The 19,990-nt window shown below is 52.1% G+C and overlaps 1 protein-coding gene across 2 annotated transcripts in view; it reads left to right on the top strand.

The window, feature by feature from the left end:
- Positions 1-19,990, top strand: part of samd11 (sterile alpha motif domain containing 11) — a 250,660-nt gene that overhangs the window by 221,963 nt on the left and 8,707 nt on the right. For both annotated transcript variants that reach the window (XM_055659599.1, XM_055659598.1), the window contains one exon: positions 391-1,103. In XM_055659599.1, coding sequence (XP_055515574.1) covers positions 391-1,103 — 713 coding nt within the window. The remainder of the gene's footprint in view (positions 1-390; positions 1,104-19,990) is intronic.

Genomic DNA, 19,990 nt, shown 5'->3' with positions numbered 1-19,990 from the left:
CCCCTCTCCCTCTCCCCCCTCTCTCTCCCTCCCTCTCTCTCTCTCTCTCTCTCCCTCTCCCCTCTCTCTCTCTCTCCCCTCTCCCTCTCCCTCTTTATCCCTCTCTCTCCTCCCTCTCTCTCTCCCTCCCTTTGCCTTCCCTCCTCCCTCCCTCCCTCTCTCTCTCCTCTCTCTCCCCCCCTCCCTCTCCCCCTCTCTCCCCCCTCCCTCCCCCCCCCCCCCCTCTCTCTCCTCTCCCTCTCTCTCTCCCTCTCTCCCCTCTCCCTCTCTCTCCCTCTCCCTCTCTCCTCCCTCTCTCTCCCCCACCCTCTCCCCCTCTCCCCCTCCCCCCCTCTCCCCCTCTCCCCTCTCCCCCTCCCCCCCCCCCCCCCCCCCCCCCTGTCGGTGCAGGTTGGAGATGTCAGCCGAGTTGCTGCGGCAGAAGGAGTTTGAGAGCATGCACCGTCAGCGCATGCTGGCAGTGGACCCGCTGTCGCTGCACCAGGGCCTGCCGCCGGACCACCCTGCGCTGCGGAGCCTGCACGACATCCCAGAGGGCCACCCTCTGCGAGAGGAGCTGTCCAGGAGGAACGCCATGCTGGTGTTGCGTCACAGCACAGCGCCCCTGCTGAGCCTGAGCCACGGGTCCGTGCCCACCGGGGGTCTGGTCAAGGAGCCGTGCCGGGGCAAGGGGGGCCGCAGGGGGGGCCACCACCGGCCGGAGGCGCCGTGCGCCGCAGAGCACAAGGAGCGGGGCGAGGGGCGACTGAGGGAACCGGCCATGGAGGGCGCGGACGAGGAGATGAAGGACTCGGAGAGTGACCTGGAGGGAAGCGAGGGCAAGCCGGACAACCTGAAGACCGAGGCCGCCGGGCACGGGCACGGGCACGAACTGAAGGAGTGCAGGGACCCCAGGCCCGGCGAGGCCATCATCAGGGAGCTGCGCGAGGCTGGCGTCGTTCACAACACGCCATGCGGCCCCGTGGGGGTCGACTCCCCCAGCCACCTCCTGGGACCCCCCATCAACGAGGGCAAAGCCAAGTACCTCCCGCCCGTGCCCGGACCACTCCCACAGCCACTGCCCTTCGCATTCCCCTACACAGCCAACCCCTACTTCCAGACAGGTAAGATCGCTGGGGACGCAGACACGCAGATGCCGCTAAAGTGAGACTAAATCAGAAACGTTTAGCAATGCTCAGCGTCCGTGGAGTGAGGGGCAGCACGGTGGAGCAGCGGTAGAGTAGCTGCCTCACAGCGTCAGGGACTCGGGTTTGATCCTGACTACAGATGTTGTCTGTACGGAGTTTGTACCTTCTCCCCGTGATCGTGTGCTCCGGTTTCCTCCTACACTCCAAGGACGTACGGGTTTGTAGGTTAATTGGCTTCGGTAACGTTGTAAATTGTCGCCACTGTGTGTATAGGATAACGATAGTGTGCAGAGCCCTCGCTGGTTGGCGCGGACTCGGTGGGCCGAAGGTCCTGTCTCTGAGTTGTATCTCTAATGCCCCTGTCCCACTTAGGAAACCTGAATGGAAACCTCTGGAGACTTTGCGCCCCACCCAAGGTTTTCGTGCGGTTCCCGGAGGTTGCAGGTGGTTGCCAGAGGTTGCAGGTAGTGGAAGCAGGAAGGGAGACTGACAAAAACCTCCAGAAACCGCACGGAAACCTTGGGTGGGGCGCAAAGTCTCCAGAGGTTTCCGTTCAGGTTTCCTAAGTGGGACATGGGCATAAAGCCTAAAATCTAATGTGTGGAGTTTGTCATGTAAAACAGGCCATTCGGCCCATCGAGTCCATGCCGAACCATCACCGGATCACACGAGGTTGAAGTTACCTCACTTGTGCAACCACTCTCCCCCCCAACACACAGAGTGGAACTTGACAGTGGTCAAATTACCTACAAACCCGCACGTCTTTGGGATGTGGGAGGAAACTGGAGCACCAGGAGGAAACCCACGTGATCACAGAGAGATCCACACAGAGCATCCGTGGCCAGGATCGAACCCGGGTCTCTGGCGCTGTGAGGCAGAAGCTCTGCTGCTGCGCCACTGTGGCAAATTTTACGCTGAGAACTCAAAGCCATTGCTTAGAGCCGTCGGGCACGGTGGCACAGCGGTAGAGTTGCTGCCTTACAGTGCCAGGGACCCAAGTTTGATCCTATCTAAGGGTGCTGTCTGTACGGAGTTTGCACGTTCTCGCCGTGACCATTTGGTTGGTTTTCTCCAGGTGCTCCGGTTTCCTCCCACACTCCAAAGACGTACTGGTTTGCCGTTTAAATGCCTTCGGTAAAAATTACAAATTGTCCCTAGCGTGTGTAGGATAGTGCTGGTGTACGTGGGGATCGCTGGTCGGGGCGGACGCGGTGGGCCGAAGGGCCTGTTTCCACGCTGTATCTCCAAAGTGTAACATGTACAGTTGTTTTGTTGTGGGCACTGTGTACAGTTGGTGACGTGTGCGGGCACTGTGGAGCCTCTCGTGAGTGCCAGGCTGTACATTCGCGGCATCGTCTGACACCTCTGGCCGATGGTGCTTTTGTGTCCGGCTCACTGGGCTGCAATCCAGAGCGACGGAGAGAGGCGTTCGCATCGCTCCCCGGCAGCGGGGGGGGGGGGGGGGGGAATTTAATTCTAGTAATTAGACAAATCTGAAAAATGAAGGCTTGCATCAGCAGTGGCGGCCACAAAATAATCCCATTGTTGCAAAGTCATATCTGGCTCCCTCAAGAAATTTGCCAACCTTTCCCAGCCTGGACCCAGGACAATCGAGCAACACGACAGCACAGGAACAGGCCCAGCAGTCAGCCCACAATGGCCGTGTCAAGCATGAGGCCAAGTTGAACTCATCTGCACGTAATCCATATCCCTCCATATCCACGTGCCGATTTAAAAGAGCAGGAAGGAGCTGCAGATGCTGGTTACAATCGAAGATCGACTCAGAACGCTGGAGTAACTCCACGGGTCAGACAGTATCTCTGGAGAAAGGGAATAGGTGGTATTTCGGGTCGGGACCCTTCTTCACTCTACAAGCCTCTTAAATGCCACTGTCGTATCTGCAGTGTGCTCCATAAACACCACCCACTCTCTATACATTCAAAGAAATACTTGCCCTAATCATCTCCTTTAACCTTTCCCCCTCTCATCTTAAAGTCATGTCCTCTGATCTTTGACCTTTCCACCCTGGGGCAAAAGTTCCGATTGTCTACCTTACCGAAGGTTCATCATTTTATATACTTTCGTCAAATCTACCCTCAGTCTCTGACGTTCCAGAGAAAACAACCCAAATATGCCCAACCTCTCCTTATAAACAGTATCCCCGTATCCAGGGGCATTGAGTCTGAAGAAGGGTCTCCACCCGAAACGTCACCCATTCGTTTTCTGGATGCCGCCTGTCCCGCTGAGTTACACCAGCATTTTGTGTCCATTTCTCGATTTAAGCCGGCAGTTCTTTCCTTCGCATTCTGGTAAACCCTTTCCCAATCCTGCATCTCCTCCCTGTATCATGGCAACCAGCTCTGCACTCTTTGACACTTTGACACTGTACACCTTGGCAGTGGACACGTTATTGTCTGCTGAAATGCTAGTTGCGAGGCACTCAGTGTTGGCAATAGATACTGGCCTTACCATGAAGGGGAATAATGACTCACGCGCCACATGTTTCTCATTGAGAATTATCGAAGTGTGAAAGGCCTAGATAGAGTGGACGTGGAAAGAATGTTGCCACTAGTGGGAGAGTCCGGGATCCGAGGGCAGAGCCTCAGGATAAGAGGATGTACCTTTAGAATGTAGGTGAAGAAGAATTTCTTTAGCCAGAGGGTGGTGAATCATTGTAATTCATTGGCACAGACGGGTGTGGCAACCGTCATTGGGTATTTTTGAAGCAGAGATGGACATATTCTTGATTAGTAAAGGTGATAAAGATTGTGGGGACAGGGCGGGAGAGTGAGGTTGAGAGGGAAAGATGGGTCAGCCATGATTGATAGGCTCGATGGGCCGAATGGCCTAACTCTGCTCCTGTGACATATGAACTTGTTATGAACTTATCTACAGGCCTTGAGGTTGGGCACACTACAGTCTGATTCCTCTATGCATCAGGAAGGTGATCTTCCCACCCTCTAAGACCAAACATAAGCACCGCTCCTCTCACTTCCCACTTTGCTCAGAGTAACGTCCTTCCTGAATCGTTTTGCAGAGCAGTTTTGGTGGAAACAGAGGAACCGAAACCGACCCGGCTCCCGAACAGCTCTCTCGTCACGTGTGGGAAGGAACTGCAGATGCTGATTTACACCAAAGTGCCGGAGTAACTCAGCGGGTCAGGCAGCGTCTCTGGAGAAAAGGAATAGGTGGCGTTTCGGGTCGAGACTCTTCTTCAGAGGGAAATGTAGAGGTGGAGGGAGTGGGGTGGGGGGGGGGGGGGGACTGGAGACGAGAAAAGGTCAGACCAAATCAGGGTCAGTAACAGATGATCTCAGGAAGGGTGGAGCCCACAATGGGGTATTGTTGGCTGGGGAAGGTGTGTTAATAAGATGGATACATGGATGGATGCGGACAGTGGGACTGGTGGGACGTCTAGGGTGGGGAGCTCGCTTTTCATAGTAGACTGGCACTTGGCCCTCATCTGCCAGTGTTGCCGCAGGGGGTCAGATCACAACTGTATGTTCCACCGACTTCACTAAACCTTTTTTTGGTCTCGTCTTTGCAACGAGGGCCTGTGATTTGAACAGCCTCCCTCAAACAAGCCTCTCCCAGTCACACACACACACACACACACACACACACACACACACACACACACACACACACACACACACACACACACACACACACACACACACACACACACACACACACACACACACACACACACACACACACACACACACACACACACACACACACACACACACACACACACACACACACACACACACACACACACACACACACACACACACTATCCATGTAAGAAATGTATGATCAGAACTAAATGCTGTTATTTATTTCTCTCCAGAGATGCTGGCTGCGTTACACTGAGTTACTCCAGCATTTGTGTCTCTTTAAACCTGCATCTGCAGTTCTCTCCTACACAAGCTGTTCCTAAACCTGGACGCTGCAGTTTTCAGGCTCCTGTACCTTCTTCCCGATGGCAGGGTTGAAATGAGCATGTGGCCAGGGTGGTGTGGGTCTCTGATGATGCCGGCTGCCTTTTTGAGGCAGCGACTCTGGTAAATCCCTTCGATGGTGGGGAGGTCAGAGCCGATGACGGAGCGGGCAGTGTTCACAACATTTTGTAGTCTCCTTCGTTCGTGGGCATTCAAGGTGCCAAACAAGGTCACGCCGCAACCGGTCCATTAGTTCATTTCCCTTGTCCTGAGAACTGAACCAATTTGTATAAACCGGCATCTGCAGTTCCTTGTTTCCGCATTTTGTTGGCATTTGTCCCAGTCGTTCTATAGACCCACCAGACTCCACTGGGGAATCAGAAAGGCTAAGCTATCATTCCTCACTCGTAATAACGAACCTCCGGCTGGAGATAATGACCCGTCCCCACAGGTTAACCAGCTATTGGCTCAGTGGCGTTCACCGTAATTAGAAAACGTTTTCGAAAGTTCAACATTGAAAGCTGGTGATTTTTCCTTCTGTGGATTAGTGAAGGGGAAGGATTGCAGTTTAGTTCAGCATAGTTTGTTATTGTCATGTGTACAGAGGTAGTGAAAAGCTTGTTTGTTGCGAACTATCCAGTCAGCAAAGTCCCTATTCCTTTCCTCCAGAGAAGCTGTTTGACCGGCTGAGTTACTCGAGCTTTTTGTGTGTGTGTCTTCAGCAAAATGACTTCTCTAACTTCAAGAAAACCCTTCCTTTCCATCCCTCTACAACTATAGTGCTCCAACCAGTTTCCCTGTCCTGCTGACTAATTTTACCGATTGTATGCTTCTTTGTCAAGCTTCCCTCAGTGGAATTCTCTGCCTCGGAGGGCGGTGGAGGCAGGTTCTCTGGATGCTTTCAAGAGAGAGCTAGATAGGGCTTTTAAAAATAGCGGAGTCAGGGGATATGGGGAAAAGGCAGGAACGGGGTACTGATTGGGGATGATCAGCCATGATCACATTAAATGGCAGTGAATGGCCTACTCCTGCCAGTCAGAACTTTTTTCCCAGGGTGGAAATGTCCATGGCGAGAGGGCATAGCTATAAGGTGTAGTTTAGTTTAGAGATACAGCATGGAAACAGGCCCTTCGGCCCACCGGGTCTGTGCCGACCAGCGATCCCCACACATTAACACTATCCTACACTTACTAGGGACAATTTTTACATTTACCAAGCCAATTAACCTCCAAACCTGTACGCCTTTGGAGTGTGGGAGGAAACAGAAAATCGCGGAGAAAACCCACGCAGGTCACGGGGAGAACGTACAAACTCCGTACAGACAGCACCCGTAGTCGGGATCGAACCCGGGTCTCCGGCGCTGCATTCGCTGTAAGGTACCGCTGCGCCACCGTGACTGCCCGGTGAAAGATGAAAGGGGGAAAATATAATGGAGATGTGTGGGGCAAGTTTTTACACAGGGCGTAGTGGGGCCTGGAACGCATTGCCAGGGCTGGGGGGAAGGCAGATATGATAGTGGTGCATAAGATGCTGTTAGATAAGTGTGGGGAACAGAGGTATATGGATGATGTACAAGCAGATGAGGTCAGTTTAACTTGGCATCATATTCAGCACAAACATTGTGGGCCGAAGGGCCTGTTCCGGTGCTGTGCTTTGTGTCTGTTGACCAGGAAACCTTTCTAACGCTCACTGAGAGAACACTGTACTCGTGGAGGCAGCCTTATTTGGCCGAGGTTCAATTAGGGGACCATGTGCTATTCCAGGTCGACGTGAGGGTTTAGGTTTACTATCGTCCTGTGTACTGAGGTACAATTAAAACCTTTGTTTTGCTTGGTGTACAACCAGAACAGATATGCCGTACATAAATACGATCAAGTCAAACTCAAGGTTTCTTTCTACCCCCCCCCCCATTACAATCTGTTGAAGGGTCTCGACCCGAAACGTCACTTATCCACATTCTCCAAAGATGCATGCTGACCTGCTGAGTTACACCAGCACTCTGCATCTTGTCTGGGAATGTTTGCCGGACTATTTCACGGGGAGTTGGAGTCACACGTGAGCCAGGGTCCCTTCTCTGGAGCACATTGTGTGGTGAACCAGGAATGGATTGGTTTCCCGATCTCCGCTACTAATGTGAAAATAACCTGGGTGATGGATGGATGTGTTCTGAACGCAATAAATGTGATCCATCTACACCCTGATGTTTTATCATTCCTTCAATACATGAGCCACAGATTATGTCCCAGAAGGCATTTGAGTTTATGTGCCCATTATCCTTCTGTGCGGTGACTGCCTTCCCCAAGCATCAATCTTTATATCGTGGAACGAGCTTTTACAAAAAAATGTGATCATCTGCTGGTAAAAGCGGTTCCCGTGGTGCGGTTTTGAACCGTGTTCCAGACGCACGATAAGTCAATGCTGGGTTGGCTCGCCCACGTTGGATTTGGTGACGGTGGTGACCAGGGCGGGATGTCGCCTCACACAGAACGTCAGGCGCGAAGGCCGGCGCCGTGGCGCAGCGGTAGAGTTGCTGCCACAAAAACGCCAGAGACCCGGGTTCGCTCCTGACTACAGGTGCTGTCTATCCTGAGTTTGCACGTTCTACCTGTGAGCGAGTGGGTTGTCTTTTTTTTAAAAATATTTTTATTCGAAGCATATACATATCATAAACAAAACACAATTTGTTTATCCAGTTACATATTAACACAACACAGCTTCTGTTTTTTTTTTCATATACATTTTTTGGAAAGATAAGAGTTATAGAGAAAAAATAAAATAAGGGAAGAGAAAAAGGAAACTATAAGCTAGTAGAGAAAGGAGGGAGAAAAAAAATAATTACCAATAACACAATTTTGGAGATAGGTTCGTAGATTATAGAGTGTAATTATTCATCCAGTACTGGATTCAACATGTGGGTTTTCTCCAGGCACTCCGGTTTCCTCCCACACTCCCAAAGACGTCCAGCTTTGTAGGGTAATTGGCTTTGGGAAAAATTGGAAATTGTTCCCGGGGTGACCATTGGTCGGATTCGGCGGATTCGGTGCGCCAAATGGCCCACGCAATCACAGGGAGAACGTACCGCCAGCTCCGATAGTCAGGATCGAACCCGGGTCTCTGGCGCTGTAAGAGCAGCAACTCTTGTCCCTCTCACCTTAAACATGTGTCTTGCTCTTGTGTTTAAGAAGGAACTGCTGATGCTGGAAAATCGAAGGTAGACAAAAGTGCTGGAGAAACTCAGCGGGTGCAGCAGCATCTATGGAGCGAAGGAAATAGGCAACGTTTCGGAACGTTTTGATCAGCCATGATCATATTGAATGGCGGTGCAGGCTCGAAAGGCCGAATGGCCTACTCCTTCGGGTTTCGGCCCGAAACGTTGCCTATTTCCTTCGCTCCATAGATGCTGCTGCACCCGCTGAGTTTCTCCAGCACTCTTGTCTACCTGTGTCTTGCTGTTTTTAATTCCCCTTCCCTGTGAAAAAGACAGCATTCACCCTCATGATTATATACACTGTAGGATCACCCCTCAGCTGCCTGCACTCTGAGGAATAAACTTCTAGCCTGCCCAACACCTCCTTACAGCTCAGCCCCTCAAGTCCCGGCTATGTCCTCATAAATCTTCTCTGCACCTTTTCCCAGTTTGATGACAAGCTTTCTCTAACACCTCTCTGCCCTTTGGCCTCCACTAATCAAAGAAAGCATCTTGCCAGAGTTATAACTACCCGATCTACCTGCTCTTTAAAGTGGGCGAGCATCTGAATGGGCAGAGAGACTCTACATGATTATAATTGAGCCGTCCACAGTGGACAAATACACGACCAAGGGAATAATTTTTAGTGCAAGGTAAAGTCCGATGAAAGGCAGTTTGAGTGTCGTTAAATCAGGTTGCTAGTAGTTCAGGGCTGCTCTCTAGTTGTGGGTTGGATGGTCCAGTTGCCTGATAACAGCTGGGAAGAAACTCTTCCTGAATCTGTAGCTATGCGTTGTCACACTTCTCTACCTCGTGCCTGATGGGAGAGGGGCAAAGAGGGGTGAGACTGGTCCTTGCTTATGTTGTTGAGGCAGCGTGGTGTAGACAAAGTCAATGGAAGGGAGGTTGGATTAGTGCAGATGGGCAATTGCTGGATAGTATGGCTGCGCTGGGCCGAAGGGCCTCTTTCTGTGCTCCATGACTTTAGAATTACGAGATAACGCGTGGAAACATGCCCTTCGGCCCACCAGGTCCACACCGACCATCGATCATCCGTGCACTGGTTCTATCCGACACACTTGGGACAATTTACAGAAACCAATTAACCAATAAACTTGCACATCTTTGGGAGTGTGGGAGGAATCTCACGCGGTCACGGGGAGAAGGTATAACCTCCGTACAGATAGCATCCGTAACCAGGATCGACCCAGGATCTCTGCCGCTGTAAGGCAGCAACTCTACTGCTGCGCCACCGTGCCGCCCCATTCTGATTGTCAATGAGAACTGGGAAATTGGAGCTAGTGTGTGGTTGTCGTGGGTGACAGGAATTGTTATAGATAATCTAGACTGTGATTGATTATCATAATCGTAATTTATTTTTGCAACATACGAGGAATTTGATTTGCCATACAGTCATACTAAAAAAGCAACAAGACACACAACTACATAAAAAATGGACATAAACATCCACCACAGCGGCTCCCCCACATTCCTCGCCGTGATGGAAGGCAATAAAGTCCTATCTTCTTTCTCCCGCGGTCGGGGGAGTCGAACCATCTGCAGCCGGCGATCGAAGTTCCCTCGTCGGGGCGGTCAAAGCTCCCTCGACTTGGAGCTCCCGAAGTGGACCCCTAACCAAGGGACCGCGAGCTCCACGTTGTTAAAGACCGCAGACTCCCGCGGTTGGAGCTCCGAAGCCGCGCCACCATTTTAGGCCGCAGTGCAGACGGAGATAAGTCTCATCTCCGTCGAGGAGAGAGATAAAACGAGTTTCCCCCAACCCCCATCCACAACTATGGGCGGGGGTTATCTAGCTTGCCTCTTTCTGTGCATTACTCCTACAGGTTCAAAGTGGTCCAACAAGATATTGGAGGGTTACACAAAAAAAGCTGGAGAAACTCAGCGGGTGCAGCAGCATCTATGGAGCGAAGGAAATAGGCAACGTTTCGGGCCAAAACCCAAGGGTTTCGGCCCGAAACGTTGCCTATTTCCTTCGCTCCATAGATGCTGCTGCACCCGCTGAGTTTCTCCAGCTTTTTTGTGTAACCTTCGATTCTCCAGCATCTGCAGTTCCCTCTTAAACAAGATATTGGAGGGATTGTCAGCCATTTATTAGTATAGTTTAGAGATACAGCGTGGATACAGGTCCTTTGGCCCACCGAGTCACTCCATACACTCCGTACTATCCGACACACAAGTGACAATTTACTGAAGCTAATTAACCATCAAACATGCATGTCTTTGGAGTGTGGGAGGAAACCGGAGCAGCCGGAGAAAACCCACGCAGTCACAGGGAGAATATTCAAAGTCTGCACAGACAGCACCCCCAGTCAGGATCAAACCCGGGTCTCTGTGCCACTGTGCCACCGCTTAAAAAACACACATTATTACAGAGTGAGACATCTTTGCTCCTCTCCTGCTCACAACCCGTTCCCCACAACCAGTCCGTTTTCAGGAAAGGAAACATTAAAGACAGGCATTGCTGACAGCCTCAGCAATTTCCAAATTACTTGTGAACTGGGGACGCCGTTTTAAAAGTGGGAGAGCAAACTCCGAATTTATTCAGAGCAATAGGACCAAGTATCGGTTGTAGTGAAACATATAGACCAGGGAACCATGTACCTTGTGATGTGATGCAGGTTAAAGGTGTATACTCCTGTGCTACAGCCAAGCATTGAGAAAGATAGGGTGAGAGAGAATGAGGGAGAGAGGATGACAGGGAGGGGGAGAGAGTGAGAGTGTGGGGGAGAGAGTGAGAGTGGGGGAGTGAGAGTAGTGGGGGAGAGGGGGAGAGAGTGGGGGAGGGGAGGGGAGTGAGAGTGTGGGGGAGGGGAGTGAGAGAGTGAGAGGTGAGAGAGAGAGAGAGAGTGGGGGAGTGAGAGTGAGGGGGAGAGGTGTGAGAGTGTGGGGGTGATAGTGGGGGAGTGAGAGAGAGGGGGAGAGAGTGAGAGTGGGGGAGTGAGAGGGGGAGAGAGTGGGGGAGTGAGAGTGAGGGGGAGAGAGAGAGAGTGAGGGGAGAGAGAGTGTGAGTGAGTGAGGTGAGTGGGGAGAGAGTGAGTGTGGGGGGGAGAGAGAGTGAGTGTGTAGGGGAGAGAGTGAGAGTGTGGGGGGAGAGAGTGAGTGTGTAGGGGAGAGAGTGAGAGTGTGGGGGGAGAGAGTGAGTGTGTAGGGGAGAGAGTGAGAGTGTGGGGGGAGAGAGTGAGTGTGTAGGGGAGAGAGTGAGAGTGAGGGGGAGAGAGAGAGAGTGGGGGAGAGAGAGAGAGTGAGGGGGAGAGAGTGAGAGTGTGGGGGAGAGAGTGAGAGTGAGGGGGAGAGAGTGAGAGTGACGGGGAGAGAGTGAGGGGGGGGGAGAGAGAGAGTGAGTGTGTAGGGGAGAGAGTGAGAGTGGGGGGGAGAGAGTGAGAGTGTGGGGGGAGAGAGTGAGAGTGTGGGGGAGAGAGTGAGAGTGAGGGGGAGAGAGTGAGAGTGAGAGGGAGGGGAGAGAGTGAGGGTGGGGGAGAGAGAGTGAGGGTGGGGGAGAGTGTGGGGGAGAGAGTGAGAGTGAGAGGGGGAGAGAGTGAGAGTGTGGGGGGAGAGAGAGTGAGTGTGTAGGGGGGAGAGAGAGTGAGAGTGGGGGGGGAGAGAGTGAGAGTGAGGGGGGAGAGAGTGAGAGTGGGGGTGAGAGGAGAGGGAGGGAGAGAGAGGAGAGTGTGGGAGGAGAGAGGGGGAGAGGAGAGAGGGGAAGAGGGGGAGAGAGAGGGGAGAGAGAGAGAGAGGGGACAAAGTTCGGGCAAACTTTTAGAGAGTTTCAAATATTGGCAGAGAGAGAGAGAGGGGGGAGAGAGAGAGAGTGGATGGAAGGGAGAAGAGAAAGGGGGAGATATGGAGGGATAGAGAGGTGGGGATGGAGGGAGTGTGGTGGAGGGGGAGAGGGGGAGAGGGGAGAGGAGGTGAGGATTGCGTGGGGAGGAGGAGAGAGTGGGGGTAAGAGGAGGAATTATGGAGAAGGGTGAGGGGGGGAGGGAGGGGAGAGAGGAGGGGGGGAGGGGGAGAGGGATGAGGAAGAGAGGAGAGAGGAGAGAGTAGAGAGGGAGAGAGGGGTGTGGGGGAGAGAGAGGGAGGGAGGGGAGGTGAGAGGAAAAAAAATGAGAGGTATGAGGAGTTATGACGGGAAGCAAATGAGTGTGAGAGAGAAAGTCTGAGGGATTGAGCAAGAGAGGAAAAGAGAGAGCGAGTGAGAGAGAGAGCAGGAGCCGAGGAGAGGGAGGAGGGGGACGTGGGGGAAAACAGCTGCAGGGACAATCAGTAAGATGTGAAAAATCACCCGTAGTCCAGGAAAGAAAAAAAAACGAAAGGACAAATAATGCTGAGTACAAACGAACTAAATCTCAAATGAGCTGTGGTATGAGATTGAAAGTCTGAGGGAAATCTTGAGCAAGAGGAAAAGACGTTGGGAGGCGAGTGAGAGAGCAGGAGAAGCGAGGAGGAAGGGAGGAGAGACCTGTATAAAACAGCTGCACCCCCCCTCAATATATGTTGAAAAAATCACCTGGGCTCCCTCCATCTTGAAAACTCCATCCACCTATACAGGAAAAATCTCCCCTCCCTGCCCTCTCTAACGGCTATTCTTGAACTCCCTGACACCCTCTCTCCCCCACAAACAATGAAACCTCTCTTCCAAAACACCTCAATCCCCCCTCCCACCACCCTCTCTCTCTCTCCTCTACCCCTGACCTCTCCCCAATCTCTCTCAAACCCACATCTCCGGACTCTGTCTCTCTCCCACCGGTCTCCCCACTCTCCCCCCCATCTACCTCTCCCCCCCTGTCCCTCCCCTCCCCCACCCTCCCCTCCCCTCTCTTCCCTCTCTCCCCACTCCTCCCCACCCTCCCTCTACTCCCCACCTCCCTCTCCCCCCAACCTCCTCCTCCCCTCCTCCCCACCCCTCCCTCTCTCCCCACCCTCCCTCTACCTCCCTCTCCCCCTTCCCTCCACTCCCCCCCTTCCCCTCTCTCTCTTCCCCCCCCTCCTCCCTCTCCCTCTCTCCCCTCTCCCCCCCCCTCTCCCCACTCTCCCTCTCTCCCTGCCCTCTCTCCCCACTCTCCCTCTCTCTCCACTCTCCCTCTCTCCCCACTCTCCCTCTCTCCCCACTCTCCCTCTCTCCCCACCCTCCCTCTCCCCCTCCCTCTCTCACTGCCCCTCTCTCCCCACACACTCTCCCATGGGTGTGGTGTAGATGTGATGGAGAGAGGGGGCATGTCGGTGGGCTCCAGGGTCCGGGACTAACATGCGGAGGTGGGGAGTGAGTGAGTGCGTGTAGCACTAACCCTGGGCCAGCGCGGGGGCAGGTTTGAGGGGGATGTACTCAGGTCATTGGAAAGGAATGGTAAGGTGGTCCCGGGGGGGATTGACTGCTCCGAGCCACAGAACATTCTCTCTGCCAACCTGCCCTCGGGTCACAAAGCAGGAGGCTGAGAAATAAAGGCAGTGTCAGGAGATTTACTGTAATCGGCCTGTTGCATTTATGAGATCCCATTTGGCCACAAGCAAAGCAGAGACTCAAGTGGATTCTGCCGTCTCGTTAACTCTTTCAGGGCTGGTTTCTGTCCGGTCTCCTTCTTGGTTTTTATTTTCGGTCCATAAGATCGGTCGACATTCGGCCCATCAAGTCTACCCCACCATTCAACCGTGGCTGATCTTGTTTCCCTCTCAACCCCATTCTCCTGCCTTCTCTCCGTAACCCTTTCATGCCCTTGCTAATCAAGAAACGAACCGTTTCTGTGGTTGTGTCTACTTGCCCTGGAGACCTGCGTTCAATCCTCACCATGGCTGCTGTCTGTGTGGAGTTTGCATGTTCTCCCTGCGACCATGTATTCTCTGCTTTCCTCCCACATCTTAAAGACGTGCGGGTTTGAAGGTTTATTGGCCTCTGTGAGTTGCCCGTGTGCGGGGAGGGTGCAGAACCAGTGTGTGAGCTGGTGATTGATGGTCAGCATGGACTCGGTGGGCTGAATGGCCTGTTTCCACACTGCATCCTTAAACTAAACGGAACTAATCTAAACACTGATACTGTATGTTCCGCAAGTATCCATCCACTCCAGAGTTGTGTGTGCAGTATGTACACATGCCCATGCTGTGTGTACACACAACACAATAGGCCATATGTATACACAGACACACTTACACGCACATGTCCGCACATGCAAATACATACACAGGTGCAGAGAGGAGGTAGTTGAGGCAGGTACGACAACAACATTTAAATGACATTCGGACGGGTACCTGGATACGACAGGTTTAGTGGGATATGGGCCAAACGTGGGCAGGTGGGGCTAGTGTAGATGGGACATCCTGTTTGGCGTAGGTAGGCTTCGCCCCAGGGCCAAGACATGCACATGAGTACAGACTGACACACATGTGTGAGGACCGACAGATGTACAATATGTGTACATGTAGAAATGTATCTGCACACGTATATTCAGACAGAAACATTCTCACACACATACTAAGACACACTGCCTTGGCAACTGGAAGCAGGGTCGCCATTGGTGGAGCGAATAGAATTGGGAAGGGCCAATTGCAGTGCTCAGGGAGGAGGAGTGGGGACTGGAAGAGGGGTGACAATGGGACAGGGATGTTGGAATCAAGGAGGCTTTGCATTGGCGGCCAAGGAGACGGCTTGGATCAGGAAGTGTAAGGGGAGACGAGGCACAGCGCCAGTCCAGAGTTTTGGATGCTCGTGTTCCCAGAGGATAGCAGTAGAGACTCTTGCCTCGGCCAGGGGCATGTGGTATAGTTTAGTTTAGTTTAGTTTAGAGATACAGCGGGAAGACAGGCCCTTCGGCCCACCGGGTCTGCACCAACCAGCGATCCCCGCACATTAACACCATCCTACATACACTTGGGACAATTTTACATTTATACCAAGTCAATGGACCCACAAACGTACATCTTTGGAGCATGGGAGGAAACCGAAGCTCTCAGAGAAAACCCACGCGGTCACGGGGAGAACGTACCGACAGCACCCGCAGTTGGGATCGAACCCGAGTCTCTGGCACTGCAATGCCACGGTAGTGCGGGTGTGTACGTGTGTGTATTACCGTTGTGCCACCGTGCCGCCCAGGTTGGGTAAACAAGGAGGTGACTCAGGCAATGTTGGCATGACTGAAACGGAGGGCAATGGTATGATCATGTAGCAATCTCCCTGAGTCTGTATCTCCCTCAGGACACAACCTGAGGACACAAAGTGCTGGAGTAACTCAGCGGGTCAGGCAGCTCTGGAGAACATGGATAGGTGACGTATCAGGTCGCGACCCTTCTTCAGACTGATTGTAAGGGGGGGGGGGGGGGGGGGGGAGGAAGGAAGAAGCTGGAAAGGGGGAGAGTCAGGGCAGAGTTTGTCAGGTAATAGGGGGACACGGGCGAGGGGGGCTTATGATAGGCAGATAGTTGGAACAAAGGTCAGAGATAAGAATACAAGGTGTGAGAGGTGCAGCTTGTGAAGCAAAGTGGGTGGGGGGGGGGGAAGTAGCAGAGGGGGAGGGGAGAAATAGGTGGGAGTCCAGGTGGGCCACAGGGAATGGAAGGGGGGGGGGGTGTCAGGGAGAAAAGGGGAGAAGGTGTTGGGGGGAATAGTTAATAATTGGATAATTCAATGTTGGAATTGGATAATTCAAGTTCATACCAAAGATAGACACAAAATGCTGGAGTAACTGCGGGACAGGCAGCATCTCTAGACAGAAGCAATGGGTGACATTTCGGGTTGAGCCTCTTCTGCCTGTCCCATTGAGTTACTCCAGCATTTTTGCACTTTTCTTCGATAACCAGTTATCTCAGATAAACCAGCATCTGCAGTTCCTCCCTACACATCCATGTACCTACTGTTGGGTTGTACGGTACCCAAGTGGAATATGAGGTGCTGTTCCTCCAGTTTGCGTGTGGCCTCACTCTGCGAATGTAGGAGGCCCAGGACAGAAAGGTCAGTGTGGGAACGGGAAGGGGAGTTAATATGGCTAGCAACCGGGAGATCCAGTAAGCCTTGGCGGACCGAGCGCAAGTGTTGGGCGTATCGGCCGCCGAGTCTACGCTTGGTCTCGCCAATGTACAGGAAGCCACATGGGGAACACATTGATGCAGTGGATGAAACCCTGAGGCTAATTGCTGAGGACGATCTGACATTGGGTGACTGAGCGGAGCCTGAGCACAGGCTGGGATCTGCACAGCTAAGTAATGCAGTGAGGCTTGGCATCGCTCCATTCACACAGCAGGGAACACTTTATTGACGTTTATATAATGCAGCCCTTCCCTGCTCTAAGCTGCTCCTTCAGAGTGCTGGAATACATTACACTGTGTCTGTCCTGCACTCAGTAATTTAGAAACCCAACAATGCATCCTTTCTGGTTTTGTACGCCTGCCAAAGAGAGGTGATACTGTAGCTGCAACCCATCAAGGGCATTAATGCACCGTTTAGTTTGCTTTCTAATTCACTGGTGTCCGCACAGACAGTGCAAAGTTGATTGGAAAGCTATTTATTTGAAAGAGCCTCTTGGAGAAAGAGAGTCGGCAAGCCAGGGGGTTAAATGGCATCCCGCGTTTAGGTGGAAAAAATATAGCTGGAGTTCGTGGCGTTTGCTTTAAAATCAGGACCGCGGACCTTTCCAAACCACAGAGAGCAAACTCCATCAAAATGCTTGACGCAGTCACTCTCTGGTAAATAGTACACCGGAAGGAAATATTTGGACGGCTGTCAGAGTGAGGAAGTGGCTGGGTTTCAGGCCAAGGCTGACCTCGGCGGATCCCCACGGATCGCACACGCTGGCAGCGCTGAGCTAAGTGGCTTCGTATGTGAAGCGGCAGCGAGGGAAAGGATTGATTTCACTTCTACTTCCTCTGCTGACGGAACCACATTCAACCTCCTGTAGCCCACACCAGTGTGGTGTGCAGTTCCTGTAAACCTACTCAATCACACGCACACGCACACTCACTCACGCACATTCACACACACTCACTCACACATTCACTCACACACTCACACGTACACTCACTCGCACTCACACACCCACATGCACACTCACTCACACAAACACACTCACGCATACATTCATGCACACACACACACGTACTCAATCACACATACACACTCATATACACGCATACTTACATTCACACACACACACTCAATCACACACACGTAGAGGCATAGACAAATACACACATATTCACACGCATACAGATACAGATGTACACACATACGCACAGATGCACAGACTGTCACACACGGCTGGAGAACGGGAGCTCCACACAGACACATGTCACACAACCACATGTGCGAGCACACGAGTCACCGCCGCTCCCCACACCAGACGATGGTGAGATGTGCACACACAGCCCCCGGGTCGTTCAGGCTGGAAGCCGCTCCATAAATAGACACACACACACAGATACAGATAAAAACACAAACAACGCAGACATAGATACAGATGCCCCACAGAGGCATAGACACAACATATCACACACAAGATACAGATGCAACACACACGCAGTGCGCAGAAGAACACAAGCACGCAACCATGTGTATGTACACGACACACCACACACACCCATTTAGTCACACACACAATCACACGTACATGCAAACACACGCACACAGTCTGAACCCTCTCCCCTTCCTGGTTCTTAATGGCACAAGGGACCTCCTTCATGAGTTCTCCCAAGCCTAACCCTAATGATCTCTCAAAGGGTGGCACAGTGACGCAGCTGGTAGAGCTGCTGCCTCACAGTGCCAGAGACCCGGGTTCAATCCTGATCTCAGGTGCTGTCTGCACAGAGTTTGCATGTTCACCCTGTGATTGCGTAGTTTACCTCTGGGTGCTCTGGTTTCCTCCCACATCCCAAAGACATGCAGGTTTGCTGTAAATTGCCCCCTAGTGTGTAGGGAGTGGATGAGAAAGTGGGATAACATATGACTAGTGTAAACAGGTGATCGCTGGTCAGCATGGACTCGGTGGGCTGAAAGGCCTGTTTCCATGATGTATCTCCAAACTGAACTAAAACAATCCATAGACACAAATAGCTGAAGTAACTCAGCAGGTCAGGCAGCATCTCCGGAGATAAAGGATAATATGGCATTTTGGGTCGACCAGAAATATCACCTATTCCTTTTCTCCAGAGATGCTGCCTGACCTGATGAGCTATTTCAGCTTTTTGTGTCTATCTTCGGTGTAAACATCCGCAGTTCCTTCCCACACACAAAATAAAATACAGTGTGCCTGGACACACGGGCTTCCAAAGAATGAACCTAGGCGTGGAGTGGTAGAATTTGCAATTGATCCGGATCCTTTTACATTTCACACATTCCAGGAAGGATTATTGCGAGATGACATGTAAAGAGAATTCCTGCTGAGTTTCTAACGACCCGCTCAGTTCCGGCTCGCCCCTCTTCATGAGATCGCCCCCTGTCAACAATGTGTTCTTTTTGGAGATCTCTGCACTTTTATTTTGGCCTTTGTGGGATGCCGCGTGTTTGTGAAGGAGAGGGAGGCTGACTCAGTCTAAAGGGCCTGTCACACTTTGGCGATGACAGGCGACTGCCGAAAAAGGTTCAACATATTGAAACATTTTCTGCGACAGTGGCGACAATTTGGGCTGTCTTAGGTTGTCGCCAGGTTAACGTAGTTTGTCACTGGTGCTGACTTCAATTAATTCCATTGTCCTAGTCGCTGGCAATTGCCTAAAAAATCGCCTAAGTGGGACAGGCCCATTACAGTCTGAAGAAGGGTCTCGACCCGAAATGTCACTGATTCCTTTTCTTCAGAGATACTGCCTGACCCGCTGAGTTACTCCCAACTTTTTGTGCCTGACTTGGGTTTGCTAAGACTTGCCTCTTGTTGGGCCCCTTCCCCAGGTATCGGTTTCTCGGTACCCGGAGTCATACCTAAGCCTTTTTGCTCCCTGGATGAATCAAACACGGACACAAGGAACCGCAGATGCAGAGGAGACTCAGTCACTGTTCAAAGCAGACTTTGTTAGATTTTGCGATAATAAAGGGCTGAATGTTTGTGGCCAGGTGGTCTTCTGCAGGGGTCGGTGCTGGGACCTCTGTTGTTTTTATACAGATAAATGAATTCAACAACTTAGAAACAAAGAATTGCAGATGCTGGTTTATACAAATAGATGCAAAGTACTGGAGTAACTCAGCGGGCCAGGCAGCATCTCTGGAGAAAAAGGATGGGTGACCATTTCGGGTCAGGGCCCTTCTTCAGACTGGGTTTGAAGAACTCCAGTCTGAAGAAGGGTCCCGACATGAAACGTCACCCATCCTTTTCCTCCAGAGATGCTGCCTGACCCGTAGTTACTGCAGCACTTTGTATCAATCTTCGACAATATTCATCATGTGCGGCACCAGGCACTTGGGGTTTGATCGTGACCTCGGGTGCTGTCTGTGTGGTGTCTGCTCGTTCTCCGTGGCCGCGGGGGCTTCCTCCCCGCGCTTCGGTCTCTTCCCACATCCCGATGACGTGCCGGTTATTCTTTTCTCTGTAAATTGCCCTGAGTTGGTGTGAAAGTGGGATAACATAGAACTAGTGTGAACCGGTGATCGATGGCCAGCATTGCCTCGCTGGGCCGAAGGGCCTGTTGCCTTGCTGCATCTTTCAATTCAATTCAAAGAAGTGTTGGGTGGGCTGATTAGTAAGTTTGCAGGTGGCACAAAAATTGGTGGATAATGAGGGAGATTGTCACGGGAGGGGATA

Source organism: Leucoraja erinacea, chromosome 30 (assembly GCF_028641065.1).
Source record: "Leucoraja erinacea ecotype New England chromosome 30, Leri_hhj_1, whole genome shotgun sequence".
Taxonomy (NCBI): Eukaryota; Metazoa; Chordata; class Chondrichthyes; order Rajiformes; family Rajidae; genus Leucoraja; species Leucoraja erinaceus.
Note: the sequence above shows the minus strand (reverse complement) of the source record. Positions and strands in the feature narration are given on the sequence as shown.